The sequence below is a fragment of the Onthophagus taurus genome, chromosome 7 (assembly GCF_036711975.1).
Source record: "Onthophagus taurus isolate NC chromosome 7, IU_Otau_3.0, whole genome shotgun sequence".
In the NCBI taxonomy this organism is placed as follows: domain Eukaryota; kingdom Metazoa; phylum Arthropoda; class Insecta; order Coleoptera; family Scarabaeidae; genus Onthophagus; species Onthophagus taurus.
Genome location: NC_091972.1, coordinates 34,087,788 through 34,107,143, shown reverse-complemented (window position 1 = coordinate 34,107,143; position 19,356 = coordinate 34,087,788). Strand labels below are relative to the sequence as shown.

The following is a 19,356-nucleotide window of genomic DNA, read 5'->3' as shown; positions in this document are numbered from 1 at the left end:
GAATGTAGTGAGCCAAGGGAGTAAGAAAGGAACCGGAGGCAAATTCTGGAAGAGGGGAGAAGGCAGTGGATGGATGAGGGAGGTGGTTGGAACGATGGGAAGGTGGGGGGTGATAACGGAAGTTAACTTAACTTTGGTTTGTCATGTATTAAACAGCAAATTGTAAACTTTTAGTTGCCCATAAAAACTCTTTCTATTTTATTGGCTGAAGGATAGACAAAAAGAGTGAGACAAAAAACAGAGAAAGAAACACAGCTAATGAAGTTCAGATACCTTGGAGATAATAAATAGCTTTTTGCCAACGTAGACTGTATGGTACTAAACATACTATGTCTAAATCGTGGTAAATATGGACCTTCACGATGTGTTATTGGATGTATTAAAGTCCTAGAAGATTTGAGATAGCTCCTAAACTTTGCCTCTAGCAGACTCCAACTTCGATTAAGGAATAAGATGAGTTCCTCCGTGCCATCATCATCACTGAAGTACATAGACATAGCCTTTAATCTTCTTCAGTGAGATTAACTGTACTACCACAGAGGGCAACTACTTCGTAGGGTTATAGGTCCCCCTAGTCTTCCTCGGATTCTTAACCATTTCTCACGTTCCCCGGGTGAATACTTACTTCGTCGTTCAGTTATTATATCGTTATGATTTAGCCCGATTCCAAGAGGTTATGTATCTACCTCTGATAAATAAAGCGATGTTGAACTTTTAAAGTCAGAATCCTTCTACGCTGGGATCTCTCGTCGTGCTCGAGCCTCGGAGAGCGCTACGAGTAATATATAGAATCCTAAGATCATCAAAACGCCTGAGACAACCACAACAGGGTTAACCATTTTACCAGCGATTTCTTGCATTTTTTCACTATGATATTGATCCCTTCATTATGGTCCGAACCAGAACAGTTGGTTTCCTATCACAGCCAGAAGAAGAGATGAGCTGGATTGAGAGAAGTTGATGAGATATTAACTCAACTATACAGTTGTACCTTGTTAAGTAAAGTGGCTAAGTATATTACACTTGGCTTAACATGCTATTGTTGTTACAGAAGTCAATGAGTGAAGACGACCAATACAGAAGAATGTTAAAGAATTGAAATGTGTAAATAGGACAAAATAACCTCGGAAATAATGAAAAATAGGATGAAATAGGACAAAGACCCATACTACTGTAGTTTGTATAACGAGATATGGCAAAGAAGAAGATACCAGGAGAATGGGAGAAAGCGGTAATCATAAGTGTATTGAAAAAAAGAGATGCAAAAGATTGTGGTGTCACACCAACAATTTAGATTTTAGATTTAGTTGCGATTTAGTTCCATCTCTTGTTAGACGATTTTTTAATTCTTTTACAATAGGATCACCAGTAATTAGTTCACTCAATGTTATACTGTAGCAGGTACTAGAAAGCATTCTATTTTAATCACCAAAGTTATTTGCCAGGGTTGCTCAGAGATGATTTGAAGCATCTCAAATGATGCCGACATTGACGGAGCAGTTATTGCATTATTCCCAAAAAGGAGGTATTTTTATAAAAGGTTTCTTATCATTGTAGTTTGAGACTACTTAGACGTAGGAGTATAAGTGATTGTAGCGAGATTAGTGTAAGATAATTATGAAAGAAATCTATTAACGAAGTTACTAAACCGTCAACTCAACTTACTACATTTCAATCTCAGTTTTCAATCTTTATAACTCAACATTTCGGTATAAAATGTCGTGAACTTTATTCTGTTTCATTCTAAGGCACTTCCTTTGTTTGTAATTCTATATTCTGAGGGAAGTGAAATTAGATCTTTAATAACTGCTAATGGAATTCCTTGGATATTTCAATTTTCAATATATATTTCACCAAAATAAAATAATTAAATTAATTTTTCTTAGATGTTGTTCCCGGCGATGTAAAAAGTAATATCACGGATATAACCCTCAAAATACAGATTAAAAGATTATTCAAATACAGATACGAGAAACATCTGTCGTTCAAGAGTCTTCATTGATACCTAATAAAGCCAAAATTCAAATTCAAAATGTTGATAGTACAGTTAATTATATGGAAGCACGTCTTAATGTTCGTTTCAACATTGTTGGTATGCATTTAGAATCATTTATTTCTCGTTTTCCAGCGTTATAACAAACAAATTTTGCTCATAAAGGGATTTTCATAACATATTTGAACAAAGAAAACGCAATAATTGTTGAATAGTTAGATCGTGTAATATATATTCCGAGCATCTTAGGATTTGACAAGTTTTGGTAACATAAAATATATATTTGCAACCTCAGTATCAAAGACTTAAGGAATGTGTTAACCCAAAAAAATTACGTAAAAACAAGATGGTTTCCAAAGTATGCTTTCCAAGATATAACTGGTGATTCAGATGTAATAATAAAATTGAAGAAATAAAACCTTTATTGGATAACAGTTTTTAGAAACATATTTCCATAATATAGAGTATGCGGTACATACTAAGACCAATTAGGACGTAGATTAAATATTTTGTAGCAAATACTCCTACGGTTTTTGTTGCCAAAATTGGTATCAACATCGATACTGTAAGATTGCAGGACTTAGGATTAAAGGTATATTAATATCAAGGATGAATAAATCGATAAACCCAGTTAACATTTAGCAACTAATTTACTAGAACCAACAAACAAGAAGATAATTAAGCCCAGATTAAAATTTGATCTTGAAAACATAATCACTGAACTTGCAGAACGTAAAGTCAGAAGAGATGTCTTTGAATTCATCATTCTCAGTGAGAGATGCAACGTGATGGCCAAGAATTTGTTCAAGTAAAAAATTTAGCTCACTAGCTGTAAATATATTGAAGTTGCCAGCATTTACAGCAGTTACGGAAAGGAGTTTTAGTACGTTACACCAACGTAAATGAAATTTTAAAGTTTCGCTTTACGTTATTACTTTATTTATAGGTAAGGATTTATTTATAGTCCAAAAAGAAATCGATTAATCGTTAAAAGAGCTAGTAAGTTCACGTATATGTTTCGCAACCAGAATTTAATTAATAAAGAAACAGGTCAAGAGAAAACACAGAAGAAATCCAATAAAAATATGTTAACAATTTTATTGTATAAGATGTTAAAGAAATGTAAAGAAGTTTCTAATAGATATAAATGTAAATTCAAAACTAGAGTTAAATAACAAATTGGTTATTAATTTTCACTCTCGGAGCTTATAAAGGAGCATAAAAATTCATGAAGTGAATCATGTAGCGTGCAATATCCATTATTTATTGGCATGTATAGGGAATGCCTTTCCGATACTCCTGATACATGTCAGATCGATGCATACCTCTCATCAGTATGCATGAAGTAGCCTACTTTTTTTCTGGTTGTTGTTCGTAGGTGGCATGTTTTAATAGTGATCGGGAAATCTATTAATATGCAAGTTCGGGTCGGAGCACAATCCTTGTTGCGATGGTCCTCACGTGGAATTGAATTCAAAATATATTTGATTATCTAAATAGGTTAAACCAAAAAATTTCATTACATCCCCATTGTGAAACGAAAACTTCGTCATCAAATATGCATATTTTGAGTTTCCTATGATAAATTTTAATGCACTGATGCAATGTTGAAACGGATAATTTAAAGCGAAAATTACGCAAAATTCATATAATCACATAGGTTTCAATAAACGAACCACCATTGAAGTCAAGCGTTTATAAAACGTTATATTATAAAATATTAAATGCATATAAATGTGTATGTACAGTTTTTAAACTGAGGTCAAAGCGGTGCGGTTTTAATTGCGCATATGCACACTGGCGGGCAAATTCGAAATAAAACTGTCGCGTGTCCCAACGTTAATTTATCGCGAGTCGCTTTGTTGGACTGCTGGTCGGGCAGGATTTTTATCGAGTGTTTAAACAGTCACGGCACGAACCATATTTTAATATTATACGCTTATCATGACCTCACCAGTTCGTACTAAACGGCCACGATAAATGTACTAAATTAGATTGTAAAGCTCCTTGATTGGACATAATCAATATAGAGAAATGTAATAAAGAAAGCTAAATAGCCTTAATTAGCTAACCTAAATATATAGGCCAAAAATCAATATCATTTTCTACTAAATTACTGAAGATTTGAATTGATTTATCATGTATTTACGATGTAGGGAGGAACTAAATACAACCAGTTGTATTGACGTAGCAGATAAATTAAAGCAATTTAAGGCAATAATTGTAAGAAATTTAGCAGACGCCTTCATGTTCTACAAGAAAAATTATTAAAGATTTACAAAGTGTTTGGATGTACTGAGCAGAATTAGGAGAAGTAGACGAAAATGAGTTAAGCATACTGGAAATAAATATTCCAGACTCATTGAGAATGGTATTGAGGAAGTTTTCAAACAGAAAAATTGAGAAAATTTACCTAAAGTCGTTAGCGATTAAAGTGTGTCTTACGACGTCTTCAATAATATTCATGAAGTTTGACCTCACAAGTGATTAAGCATAGCAGGTATGCCCGCTGATTCTTCATATAAACCGCATACTCTGCGTTCACTATCTATTAACGCAACCCCAATAATTTAGGATCTTAAGATTAGATTTTCCTTTTCAGAAATCAAATGAGGACTTGCAAGCCGCTCTTCGCAAGCTATTTCGCTACCTATTAACATAGGGTACTGATTCTAGCCTATGTTAATTATCCCAGTTGTGGTCATTATTAAGTACAGGGATGAATAACAAGAATAAAAGAATGATTCCCCCAAGGGAAAGGAGTAATGTGTCAATAAAAGCTCAGAGGGTAGAGTCCTGTCGATGCAAATATTTATCGATGCATTATACAATATCATATAAATACAATAGAATGAGGAATAATGCTGTCAAAAGTAAGGTGACCTTGTGAAGTCTTCTAAAATAAGGCACATTAAAAAACTGATTGAAATATGGAATATTGAATATTCTCATAAAATTTTCTTCCACCGATGTATTAGGTTAGGAACCAGATATCGAAGCGCGGTTTTAACTAGCTTGTTTGGGCTTCATTTTGCTATTTTTTCACCAAAAAACGTAATATCAATAGATTTAACTTTTGTAAGAAAATTCACAATATCTATTGTAATATCGAAAAATGCTCTGTTCCCACTAACTGCCATCTTAGAAACCTGAAAATAATTTCTAGGATTTTCTCTTGGCCACTTTAGTCATTAAATTTTTTGTTGCAAATCTCTACAACAAATAGTTTTAGTGATAGAGTAGTTTGCACGCTCATTTGGACACCCTGTACATCTATCACTTCTTCACCTGTCAGATTCGTTTTACGTGGCTAAACCAATACAGCTGCTAATCCTCAATCATTCTCTCGACCATCTGCATATAGAGCTCTTCTCGAATACGGCTGTTCTGTATTCTATCCCGTCGGATCTTAATTCCAACCCTCCGAAGGCATTTAATTTGGACCGCATTAACTATACTGATGTCGCTTCTATTTACGGTGCAGCTTATACTGCTATGGGTAAGTATAGGTTCAATGACAGCTTTATAAGGAAGGTCAAGACAAGGGTTCTTGGCCTTATTTCCCTCTGCTGATTCACTTATCAGTTATGTACAGCAGTTCTTCATTCAGTTCTTCTTCAATGAAATCCTTATTCCAGATGCTACGTATACAGAATTATAGATAGAGCATTCAATCGATAAACACCACATTCCTTTATTACTTCAATCGCTGACTATAATTCTTATATGAGTAGTGTTTATTGTATGATTCAATTACTAGCAGCATATAATGTGCCTTAAACATTGAGAAAACGGTGACTAATGATTTATTCGCCATTTATTCGTTGCTGTACCATAAATAATTACCTAATATACAAGGTATTAAAAAATCTGAAACCAATGAGCTTCAAGAAGCCAATAATAATAACATTAAAATGGTTGACGAACAGACGATACTCCCTCGCAAAATTCGATAAATTGCTTCAGTGATACTTTCATTTGGGCGGTAAATTTCATCGTCAAAACGTGCGTTATTAAAGTGACGCAAACCCACATCAGAATCGTGAGATGAATACCCAATTCCATCAAAAAATAAATGTTTCGGCTGGCATGTTAGATAATGACATTATATTTGCGATTATTACAAAATGAAAGAATTTCACAAATGGCAAGAATATCAGAAGAAAATTCGGGGGGGATTTCAAATGGATATTGTTTTGCAGTAGAATGGAGCGCCACCACAAGCAATGTAATCTGTGAATTCAGTTATTTGTTTGAAGAATTTTGAAGTTGTAAATCTGGTCTCCAAGCGTCGGAATTGTTTGTTATGTGCTTCGTAATAATCTGATTACTTTTTGTAAGTGATACATATTATTATTTTTTTTGGTAATAAGTCTTAACTTTTGCTTTCTTATGGAAAACGTTGAAATTAAACTTATTCAAGTGTAATGGTGCTGTAATTGGTTACTAGTATAATTAAAAGGTGCTTAAAAGACAGTCTGGTGAAATAAATATATTAGTACAGCAGCCAAGGTAAAAATATAGGTATAAAGCTATAGTAAGGCCGGTATTTTATATCTATTTTGCCATGTTTCAATTAATTTCGTACATACATTTGTAGTGTTTCTGAAGATCCCAATTAACTTGGCGTTATCAAAATCATATTTTAAGTGTTTGCCATGTTCTGATTTTCTTCTATATCTTATTTGAAGTGTTTTTGAACATGAGTTCTTCATTGCTATAATCAAAAATTAGTTTAATGTGTTTTTAAACAATGCTCAGACATGACTACTCACTTACATTTATTTTGTCATCTTCCAATCTATTTCTGATACAAATTCGAAGTGTTTCTGAAGATCCTAATTAACTTGGTAGTTTTTCTCAAGTATTTTAAAGGATGATTCTATCAGCAGCTCCAAGACACAATAGATAGGCTTTACACAAATTGGAACAATACAGAACGAAACAATAGTCAATGAAAACGGAGAGCTTCCAATAGACTTCTACTCCAAAAGTGGACTAAGAGTAAACAACATCACAAACACACCTTTTACAGCAGTAGCGGCCAGAGATTAATGAAACGTAGGAGTACTCACATCATAGGATTAAAAGCATAATATCGTAACCTTGTCCAAACCAAGACGATCACAGAACTTGTTCCATTAGGAGCTTTATTAGATTACTTACGTAAACAATGCCAACAAACACCTGCTCCTATGCTTTGTGAGTAAGCCACTCAGGTGGTTGTAGGAGTAGTTTATTTGGAAAGCAAATGTTTTGTTATCTGTTGTAGATAAGTTAATATTAAATATAGATTGAGACGAGATTGTCACGTTATAACAGAATACAAGAAAGTGCCTTATCCATGGTGCGTCTTGCATCGTTACGTTTAGTCAAGCATCTAATGGTTGAATGTTTGCTGAGACAGCTTGAGAAAACTGTACACTACGGTGAAGATTCTTGGATGGGATTGGAAGCATCAGAAATTTTAAGAAAAATTGATAAAGAAGGACAATGTTTGCATCATACCGACGCAAGTCCTACACTTATTTACAAAATGTTGTTGAAATGATGGGCTGGGATAACTTAAGATCTCACGGTCCGTCGTGAATTTAAAAGAAATTTTCCAGTGAGGAAAGCTTTAGCGAGGCAAGATAAAACCGATCCAGAGAAATTTGTTTGATGCTGAGATGAATTTTAGATTGATGAAAGATCAGCACTAAAGAAGTTATTGGTTAAATTCCAGAAGTATTTCTAAACTTTTTAAAAACTCGTTTATTCACTGGATATGATAGAGCTTTTGAATAACTACCCATGGGAAAATCATGATCATGGTGTAATTAAAACGGTAATCTCCGGAATAAAAGCTATAAAAAGAAAATATTGGATATTATTAATTATGCAGCTATAATTTTTTGATTAACTATATTTCCCGGACTATTATTGTCACAATTCTGTTTACTTGATATGTTTGACAACAATATTATACATCAATTAATTATATGGAAACCCTCCAGTAATCAATCCAAAAATATAATATATAAACCATGTGCAGTTTATAAATTACATCGATTTTCAGTTTGAAAACATTTCCCCTTTGCTAGCTTTTAAACGAAATAATTAATTAACATATTAATCAAATCGGTTTTAGTTTATTCAAATCACAAAGGTAATGAAAAAATTTTTAAAGCGATGTGTGATGGTAATTCGTTATCGGTAATGAACGCTTCATTATGCGTTAAACTGACTGTCCAATTTAGAGGATATGAACGCGATAGGTCCATTCAAAATCCCGGTGGCGGTCGGAGAGGCTTGAAAAGAAGTATCTAATGAACAGACACCATTGTTCCCACTTCACCGGACGATACGAGGATTCGCAGTTAACAGTCATGCAATATTGAACGCGAACAATCCATAGCAAATAAATTATTAACTGTTGAGCTACCTCTCGTCGATCATTAATGATCACCATTCGACTGGTTTCTCGCGCAACGTGGCATCACAGCGGATAAGCACTCATACTGCCCTCTCTCAGTCCCATCGAACGACCAATGTGCAATCGGTAAATATGTAAATTCGAAACCGGGTTCTCTTCACTCATCCACAGCACCAATAAACTCAAATTTCACTTCAGTATAATTGAACTAATAATTCACGGCGTTGCAATTGTTTTGTTCGTCATAACCCATTCGGAAAATTATTGTATTTTTCATTTCCTTTTGTTCACGTCAATTGAAAGGTAATAAATACTTAAAGGATTGTTTTTTAAAAGAAATTAATAAGCGTATTGTGTTCGGCTAATTGAACTTTAAACTGAAAAGGACTCTCGCTTGTTTATAATAACCTTTTGAAGGGGCTCGAACTCTCGGCTTAGATGTCATCGCCGCACCGGCGAGTTCTCTATACCTTCTGAACGAGAGCTTTCAAGTGGCCAGCCGCTTAATTTAGCTCTATCTATATTTATTGCCTCATTTATTGCCATTAATTATTCAAATTTTAATCAGCATTTTCCATTCAATTGGTCATCGCACCTCTCTCGTCCTCTGATCTCGCTCGGTTCCGGGCTTTTTTAATAATAGAGCTTAATTTGGATTCCGCGTACATAGAGTGCGTGTCAACGTTTTACAATTTCGCGTGAATTGCGGTAGTTAACCGAGCTCAAACAACCTTTATTATTTTATGTCGGGCGCCAGAAAACCGGTAAAACTTTGAAGCAAAGTGAAATTTACGTATAAAATGATTGATTGCGATTTTCGATGGTAAACTATGGATAATCGTTAAAGCCGAAAGTTTGGCAAGTTTATAAAGATGGATTGGCAGTTGCAATTTCTAATCTTATCAACGAAAACTTTAAATGATAAAGTATCAATATGTAAAAAATAAATTGAATTGAAATTTAAAAAGATTCGTTGAAATGAAGTAAAAAATAAATAATGAAAATTGAAAAACTCACCGTCTCTTTATTTTTTTCCATTCTCTGTCCGTTTTTCCACCATGTTATCGTAGCCGGAGGCCTTGAACCTGAGCTTTGACACAGCAAATCGTATCTTCTCGCCGCACTCAGTGGTTGGCTAGCCCCAAGGATTTTTACATCCAAAGGTCCAACTGCAATGGCATCGTATTATAATAAATTTCAATTTAATATCACAGACTATTTCATTACTGATACATATCACGTATATCATCGCACGAGTAGCACATTTGAATGAATATTGTAATGATTCATAATTTAAATTAATGTAGTTTACCTATAATAATATTTCATCGATTATGAATATAAAACATTGAATCATAATTAGCTTATCGTAAGTTTTTTTAACGAAAAATAAGTTAACGCGAAAAACTATTATCGTAAATGCACTTTTACGATACTACGTGATGTTGAAGGTAATAACATTAGCTAAAAGTTAGTAAATAAATTGGATAAAAATAAACGTTTTCTTTTTAATTTCGAATTTTGAGATCATAACGTTTATTTTATTTGTTGATCTCTATATTGAACGGTTCTAATTTAACTCTATCGATTGCTTAACCACAATCAACGTAATATTACATGCATTACACACGCATGGGGTCCAGCATAATTTTGTAGACGACTATTGCTTTGATATGCATATAACGAATTGAGGCATGTAATGGCCCTCTAGTTACAACGACTATGGGGAACTGAGTTAACTACCTTGTACTATTACCGTATTACTTTAAAACCGCTACTTACTTCAATGAATATAGTTTAAGAGTTATTATCGTTTTATTGCGGTGTTGATAAATATATTAAATATTTATGAAATCGTCTAAACATAAATGATCATTGTGGATATCCACTTATAATGATTTATAAAGTTTAAATTGTTTTTGCCTTTATACTGTAAAATATATTCCTTTTTACTTTGTTCATTTAATATTCACAATTAATTCCTTGATAAATAGTTGTATACAATAAAAATTGATAATTTCATAATGTGATTAATACCAAAACTGCTCGTCTTTTTTGAAATCCTCCGCTGTAAAGAACGTCGGAATAACTTAGAACTGAGAAATTAGGATTACTTCTGATTGAGCTGAGATCGCTTGCGGCCGAGGTACTATAATTAATATTATATGATTCCACAGGTGGTTAACACATTACACAGCCTCGACCTCGGCTAAACTTAGAACAAGGAGTCCAAAATTTTGCTCGATGCAGCCGAGGGCGCTTACGGCCGAAGCTCTGTGATAAATATCATATGAACACGAAACTGCTCGCTTTATTGTGGCGCCTCGATTCTCTTTCAGGTATAATTCCGCATCTTTAAAGCAGATTGCAACCCGCAACCGCAAACTGCAGGCGATACTACTAGTACATAATGGGTGTGAAGTATCGCCGCACTTGGAATTAATTTCATAGATTATTTCTGTCGCCCGTCTCGGAATTGTACTTTCACTCATCTTAGATATTTCATATTCACAGCTTGCAATTTACTGGTCTCTCTTTTCATTAGTAACCATGTTTCAAAACCAAAAGTTAGTACAGATCGGTATACTATAGCTTTCGTCTTCCTCGCCATTTGTATACTTTCAGTATCCTTTCAGTATAATGATTTCAGTTGGTATCTATTTCAATCCCTAGGTAGTTAAAAATCTTTTCTTGTTCAATATTCGTATTTTCGATTATTAAACTACGTGCCAAAAAAATCGCTATACCGTGAAATGTTTACAAGTAATTTGTATTTATTTCAGTAGTGAATCATAACAATTGAAAAAAAAAATACCAACAATTTATGTCAATAAAATGTTACATCCCGCGATTGTTTACGTACTCTCTAACCTTGCGAGGAGTGTTCTGAATGTGATGATCAAATGATGACGACGAAGTTCCTACTGCTTGTGGTAAACGTCTTATATAGCAACCCTTCATATCCCACACATGCTCGATCGGGTTTAAATCCGGAGAGTGAACACTCCACGGGAGAATTTCTATTCCCTCTTCGTGTAGGAAGTTCTGACAGTTGTGGGCGATATGAAGTTGGGCGTTATCCTGGACCATGATGTCAGGGCGTTCGTTTTGCCTGGGTATTACAACGGGCTGTAAAACCTCGTGGATGTATCGGTGTGCATTTTAACTGCCAGGAATGACAGCTAGAGGCGACTTATACCTCAAGGATATGGTACCCCATATCATAATACCAGGTGTTTGACCGTCGCGTCGTGACCTCGAAGGGCAAAATGTAATCTGCACGCCTCGCCACGGAATCTTCTTACCATTACCCGTCGATCATTTTGGAACAAACAGAACCGATATTCGTCGCTAAATATTATGTCCCATTCATGGATTCACTCACCAAATAGCATTTACTTTGTGATGCAGTTTTTAACTTTTCTGTTACAGATTGTTTGTTTTACAGCAAAGAACCGTATAAAAACTTGCAATACTTTGTGTATCGAATGATGTCTTTATCACTGGCTTTTTACATGCATCTAGTTGTTTTGTTAAGATTTCAGCTTGGTGACTCAACTTTTTCGAGGTGCTGCCATTTTTTTGGCACGTAGTGTATTTTTAGTTTTTCATTACTAGTACATAGTAGCTTTTATAATCTTCAGAATTTGCTTTTTAATTCCTCTTCTCTATATTATTTCCTATTATTCTATTGCGGGTTTTATTTTTCTATCTATTGTTTGTTCTAAAATTTGCATGGTCGTACTTAGGTGTGTTATACCTATATAATTATTACAGTTTTTAACTCTGTTTTTCAACATTCACTTTGTTATGCAGGGTCATCCACGACAAACTATACCTATAGAGAATGAAATGAAGTGGGGGTTTGAAAATTTGAGGACTTATGATGTTTAATGCAAGCTTTTTAACTAAAATATTTTCAGGTTCCGGGTACTTGTGGTTACACCGGAAATGGTGACAATTTTCATATTTCAAATGGAACACCTTGTATTTTATTACATTTTTGAAATCTTTGTTCAATTTTAGACCACTTGTATGTTACATACCCTATACCTAAGTTGTGTCATTTTTGAGATATTATTTTTTTTAATCAAAAATGTCAGCTACAACTCTGACCGCCGGAAAGAAAAATTTTGTGTTGGGAATGTTGTGGTGATTATGTATTATCGGAGGATCAGTAATGTTCTAAAACCTATACAGTGTGTTCAAGTTATAATATCAAAGTTGAACTTAAGAAAAGCCCTAAGGCAATTTTTTTAAATGCCAACCTCATCGTAGTTGGCACTGATTTCAACTAATTGCAGTTTATGTTTAACGTGAATACAATATCATTAATTGATCAAAATAGTGGGAATTCAATAATCCTAAAAGAATACAGTGTTAGGAAAAAACGTAGTCGTATTTAATTGTTTCAGTACTAGAAAGAAAAACTTTCAATCAATTCTAATAAACAAAAGGTAACAATAAACACAACAAATACAAACACAAGTAGGAAATATTTACAAAAATTGTTCAAAATGACCACCGTTTTTCAAAATACATAAATTTACCCGTCGTAAAAAGTTAAATTGCACTCTGTTTACTGTTTCGCGATTATTTAATGTATTAAATGATAACAAAATTTTTCTTCGTAATTCTTCTTCACTATCAATTGTAGAGGCATACACTTTTGACTTCAATGCCCCCAGAGAAAATAATCACACGGTGTAAAGTCTGGTGATCTTGCTGGCCATTTTATTAGGGCATCAGCTCCCCTTTCAATCCATCGACCAGGATATGGTTGGTTTAAATATTGTCGAACAGCCATCGTAAAATGTGGCGGAGCACAATCGTGAATGAATCACATATCGCGACGAAGTAATAAAGGTAAATTTTCTAAGAAATCCGGTAACGACTGTCTTAATAAATTTAAATAAACTTTAAAATTTAACCGATTTGGTATTATTACCGGTCCAATGATGTTATCGCCAATAATTCCAGCCCAAACATTGACTTTGAATGAATGCTGATGATGGACTGCTGTAGTCATATGCGGATTTTCTTCAGCATAAACATGATTGTTACGCATGTTAGTGATACCAGATCTGATAAACGTTGCCTCATCTGTGAATAAAATCCTTCTACTAAAATGTGGGTCGTGGATTCTTTCGTTTTGGATGACTTGGCAGAAAGTCAAACGCATTTCATGATCCATAGGTTAAAGCACTTTTTGAAGGTGGTATGGGTGTAATAAATGTTCTTTTATTACCCTATGGACATCATCTTTAGAGACATCTAGTTGATTTCCTAAGCGCCTTGTACTAATTTTAGGGTCTTCTGCCACTCTTCCAAGAACCCTTTCTTCCAACTCTACAGTTCGCCTTGTACGTTGACATCCACGGTCTGTGTGTTTCGGTTTCAAGCTACCTGTTTTCCTGAGACGTCTTACAATATTTCCAAACGTTTGGTGATTTGGCACTCGACGATTAGGAAACTTTTCTCTATAGACTCGAATGCTTTTGCAACCATTACATTGACATTGGCCATAAACTAAAATCATATCTACTTGCTCATCATATGTGTAAGTGATCCATTATAAAAACGTTAAACACAATTTATTGATGTTAACTGACAGTTAAATGTAAAGCATACTAAAGTTATGTTTTATCATTGCAATAACAGAATTGATTAAACGTTTCTCCTTGTCGTACTGAATCAACTAAATACGACTACGGTTTTTTCTAACACTGTTTGCTTTGAGGAACATTGAATTCCTACGCTTTTGATCAATTAATGATATTGTATTCACGTTAAACATAAATTGCAATTAGTTGCAATCAGTCCCAACTACGATGAGGTAATTTTTGTAACTGCAATGACGTAAACAAGGCTTGCAGATATTTAAAAATACCTTTTTTCTGGTTTAACTACTTATGTAATCAAAATCTTATAAGAGACAAAAACGGTTTAGAACTAAATGGCCTATTCAGAAATTATAATAATGTAATTGTCGCCTGGCCAGAAAAAAAATGGAGAATATCCTGTGAACACATGACGTTTCCATCATTCCTATGATTCTAAAATTGTATCGAAAACCATAAAAACACGTTGAGGAAGTCACTTCTGAAAAATGGTTTCAATTGATTTACGCGTTTTCGAGTTATAAAAAATAAAAGATTTTTTTTGCTAACTATGAAGTCCTCTAGCAGCGAAACGAAGCAACTTTGGATATAGATCACTTAACTTAAATCGACCTATTTTGAGCCAAGGAATCTGTGGTCTTCCGTTGTACACGTATTTCGGAAACAACCTGTATATATTACTACTATATGTTATTACATGTTTATATCCTTTTCTTTGTTCAATAAATTGAATTTATAATATTTTTGTAATGTAATATTTATTGCTATGCTGAATCACAGAGACCAAAGGATGTGTTAACTATCTTTATTATTGGTTTATTAAAAGTACAAAAGTAGTTATATATCTCATACAAATAAAGATTTATGATTAAAAACACACATTTATCATAAGTTACATAACTAGTCATAAAGAGATAAAAACATACTGTTAAATGCATCAAATTTGAAATGTTTTCCAGTAAATTTTAGTTTTCAATTTACACTACAAATTTGTTCATGATCGTTAATTTAGAGATTTTGAGATACCACGGTTTATAGCTTATAATACTGAATAAATAGAATGAAATTGTTTAAAGATCACGTTTTCGTGATTTATTACTAACAACTTTTACTGATATTATTATATCTATAGTGTTTAATTTTTGAGCTAAAATGACTTTGTTATTAATTTCGTCACCCATAACTGAATTATGATCGATTGCAGATAATGTTTTGTTAGTTTATTACAATCAATTATTGTCCTTAACATTTTCTTCTAGCATTTGCATTTATCCAAATTTATAGTATAAAATTTGTTCAACATCATTTTACAGCTTTTGGGATAATATGGTTTATAACTAAAAATGCGAAATAGTTGAAAAAAAGTCGTTTATAGATTATAGTTTTGTGATTTATCAGGAACAATTTTTACTCATATTATCATCACCTCTGGTTTTGATGTTTAAGTAGAATCATTTTGTTATCAAATGTAACAAATTTTAAATGTTTGGGATTTAAAGTCTACTAGGTTGGTAATACCTACTCATAGTTGAATTACTGTCGATTGGAGATAAAGTTTTGTTGGATTATTACAAACATTTCTTATCAATAACATTTCCTTGTACCATATGTTGTTTTCAAGTTATATAAAAAATATGCTTAAAATCGTCAGTTTAGAGCTTTTGGAATATTATGTGTGTATTATATTAACAATTTTTACTCATATTATTAACATTTTTAGTTTTTAAATTTTAGGTTACTTTCATTATATTGTTAAATGGTTAAATTTAATATGTTCTGTAGTCATTAATCGGTTTATCGATTTTATTGACAGTATGTAATTCAAAAGAAAGTTTAGCAGCAGATTTTGGTGCACAAAAAGATGTTGAATTAACAAGTTATCACTTGTTCACCAGTGACAACATGCTGGTGACATGCCACTGACAATATTACTACCTGATTTTAAAGACAAATTAAAATGTATCTTATTTGCATACAAGCAATTGTATCGTAGTATTGTTGTTATTATACTTCTATAATAATAATAACAAATTAATTAGAATTGTAAATAGTTACTTAAGTATTATTCATCATTGACGAATTGTCAAAACCGCTCTCTATACGGATTAGAGATTTAACTGTTTCTGATTTGTTCGTATAACAAGCGGAACACAATCATCCAAAACACCACTGTTCCATAACGTTTCAGAGCTGAATTTATGATTCCGTATAACGCCCTAATAAACACCGCATCGGAATCCGTGTAATTAATAGTGTTTGCTAACCTCGCGCAGCTCACCAACACACGTAGCCGCCGTAAACGTCAAGTCCTCTCTATAAATATTTGGACGTAGAGAGAAGCTGCTACTGCCATACACGCGAAACGTCGCCCGGCTGGCAACAGCAGAAGCGGGTAAACTCATTACGCGTGTACGGAATATATCTATAAAGTAAACGACGTTAAACTAGAACCATTTTCAAAGTGTTACAGATTGGGGAGAGTTGCGAGGGTTGAGGGATTTTCGGCGTGATCGAGATTAATAGATACAAAACGTGTCAAATGGGGTGTTTCTCAAACCTGCCTGTAACAGGAGGGAGTTGGCATTTTTGTTTGGAATTAGTGGGACCGGTGGTGTGAATTTATCGGTAAAATATGCGCAATTAAAATTTACTGGCGCCACAGCGGTGATGTTGACTTATCGCTGTAATTGTTGAACGCCGAAACGCACACAATATTTGCAGCTGCTGAATTATTAATGGACGAACGGGATCGGTGTTTTTCAAACCGTGGGTTCTCTTTACTACTGTACGTGTCATTTAATCGCTAAGTTTAATTGCACTGTTTCGTAATTTATTTTCCTAAACAAAAAAAAAAAATTATTGTATAGAGTTACCCAAAAGAATGATAACAATAAGAACATTGCGTTTTTCAATTATTACTTTTTCATAAAACCACGTGTCGTGTTTTTAAAGCAACTTTGAAAGTTTGATGGTGTTATTGCCGTTTCGCAAAGTTTTCCGACGACTCATTCGCGCCTGGCGAGAGACAGAATTGAGACACTTCATGTGCTTACTTATTAAATTTGACTGAGATGGGACGAATACCTCGCTCTCTATCCTTTCGTATTCGACAAACGACAATAAGCGAAACTTTGCGTCGCGACGCATTATTATTTGTTGACGGGGACGGTGTTTCCTTTGCCTTTTGCTGTTTGCTTTGTGATCTCGCAATAAAAGTCGGGTCCTTCCGCTTCCCGGACCGCGCGTTTGCCCCTTTCCATCACGTAAGATTGCCAACGGTAAAAATTTATATTCGACGGCAACAAACATTTTAAAGTTTAACGACCGTAAATAACTTACTTATTTCACGATTGATGGTGTATTCTTTCGTTATAGAAAATAAGTCTTAAAATAGGTAAGTAAAAGAAATATGGCATGGATACTTTAATTGTGCAGAGAGAAACTCGTTATAGGAGGATTGATTTAATATATTCCAAGCGTGTTTACCAGGCTACACATTGATTTCCGATCGTCGTCTGCTCGGTTCTTTGCCACTTTCGCATTCAGGCGGGGTTCTTCCCTTTAATTAAAGGTTTTATTTTCCGTCCCGCCTAAAAATCACAGGGTGCTAATCCCACCGTTATACCAGAAACCGCTCCATTCAAATTCCGCTCAGCTTTACGCTAATGCCCTCTTCTTCTCTAATTGGATTCAATCAATTCAAAAAAAAAAGGAATTTTCTCCCGATTGAATAATTATTCTACCTTTCTATTATTTCGCTGTTTTAAATATTTATTAACATATTAATTTATTGAATTAAACCCTATTTTTTGTTCGGGATAGTACTTATTCCAGAAAGCTTTCAAAAGGTTTTATATTTGACGAAACTGTAATAATTTAAACCTTTTTCGAATAAAAAGATTTTTATTAGTTCTTTTCTTACGCAGCTTCTTGGAGCAACAAAAAGCATGTCGATTCATAATTTAATTCCAATTAGATTAATATTAATATGAAGAAGTGTAAAATACTCTTTGTGAGGGCAGTAATATTATGGAAAGTCGAACAAATTTAGAGACATCCTTAGTTATAGATGAAAACCGATCTAATTGCCTTTGTAGCGAGCTATCAGCGAATCTATTATTAAATCCTTCATTATGGTCCAAACAGATTGAAGCTCAATTTCAATTGGCGAGCATTGTGAACGACAAAACTAAGTATAATTTAGTCATAGCCAACCTACCAACTGAACTTATATCAGTAGTATCTGATCTTGTTGATGAACCTCCAGAATCTAACGCGTATTCATTTTTAAAACAAAATTTAATCTACCGTCTATCACTAAGTGAGAAAAATGTTTAGACGATCTCCTGTCGGGCTCTCAAATGGGCAACCAGAAACCATCGAAGTTCTACAGAAGTCTTCTAAACGTAGTCGGCGGTTCACAAGTGGTTAGTCAAAATTTGTTGTGACGGCTGTGGCAAGGGCGGCTTCCAGGCACTATTTCTGTAGCCCGTCTATCTTTAGGCATACAAGAAATACAAGACTTGTTGTGTATTGCCGATAAAGTTTGGGAATCATTGAATGCCAATGAAAATTTGAAAGAATTGAAGTTAAGAAATTAGATATTGCAGCACTACTATCTTTGCAAAGAGAGCTGATTAAAGTTATTGACCATGGCAACTGCAGATGCAAACAAATATTAATTTCCTAAATTCCAAATTTAATGATTACCACCTTCATCTAATCATTGCCCGAATTGCAACAGATCAATATACATATAAATCACCTTTTTCTTCGAGAAATCCTTCTCCCCAACGTTCAATATTTAGACATTCTTTGCCACGACACTCAATTTGTCGTCTTCACTAAATTTGGTGACAAAGCGAAAAAATGTGAGGGCAATCGTTGCAAATTCTTCGACTAGTTTCAGACCAACACTGATTTGACCAAAACTATCACTAACGTCACGTTCATCCAATTTTGGTCAGAAATAGGTTTCCAACATGGCACGATAACGAATTGCATCAACCCTAACAGTTATCATTTTCAATGTCGAAAATATACTGTATAATCACATCATCCACATCACACACTTAGTTCTTGTGATTGTAATGGAATCTCTTGAAGTACATGAATAGAAAAATGGCGTGGGAGTAGAAGCCGCGTGTATGTGGCTCAAGTTATTTTTCAAAGTATATAGTGAGTGATACTGGATAGTGTTAAGTCGAGGCCTGTGCATGGTTTAGTTTGTTTCTTCAGCCTTTTCATATTTATTGGACATAATAAAATTAATAATGGTTTTCTTACGGTCGCAGATGGTGTCAATTAAGGAGATAATCATTCAAGCT

General features: G+C 34.0%; 1 protein-coding gene across 1 annotated transcript in view; it reads right to left on the bottom strand.

Annotated features, from left to right (window-relative positions):
• LOC111418754 (neural cell adhesion molecule 2-like) overlaps positions 1 to 19,356 on the bottom strand; it is a 455,796-nt gene that overhangs the window by 59,924 nt on the left and 376,516 nt on the right. The window contains exon 6 of the mRNA XM_023051417.2: positions 9,426 to 9,577. Coding sequence (XP_022907185.1) covers positions 9,426 to 9,577 — 152 coding nt within the window. The remainder of the gene's footprint in view (positions 1 to 9,425; positions 9,578 to 19,356) is intronic.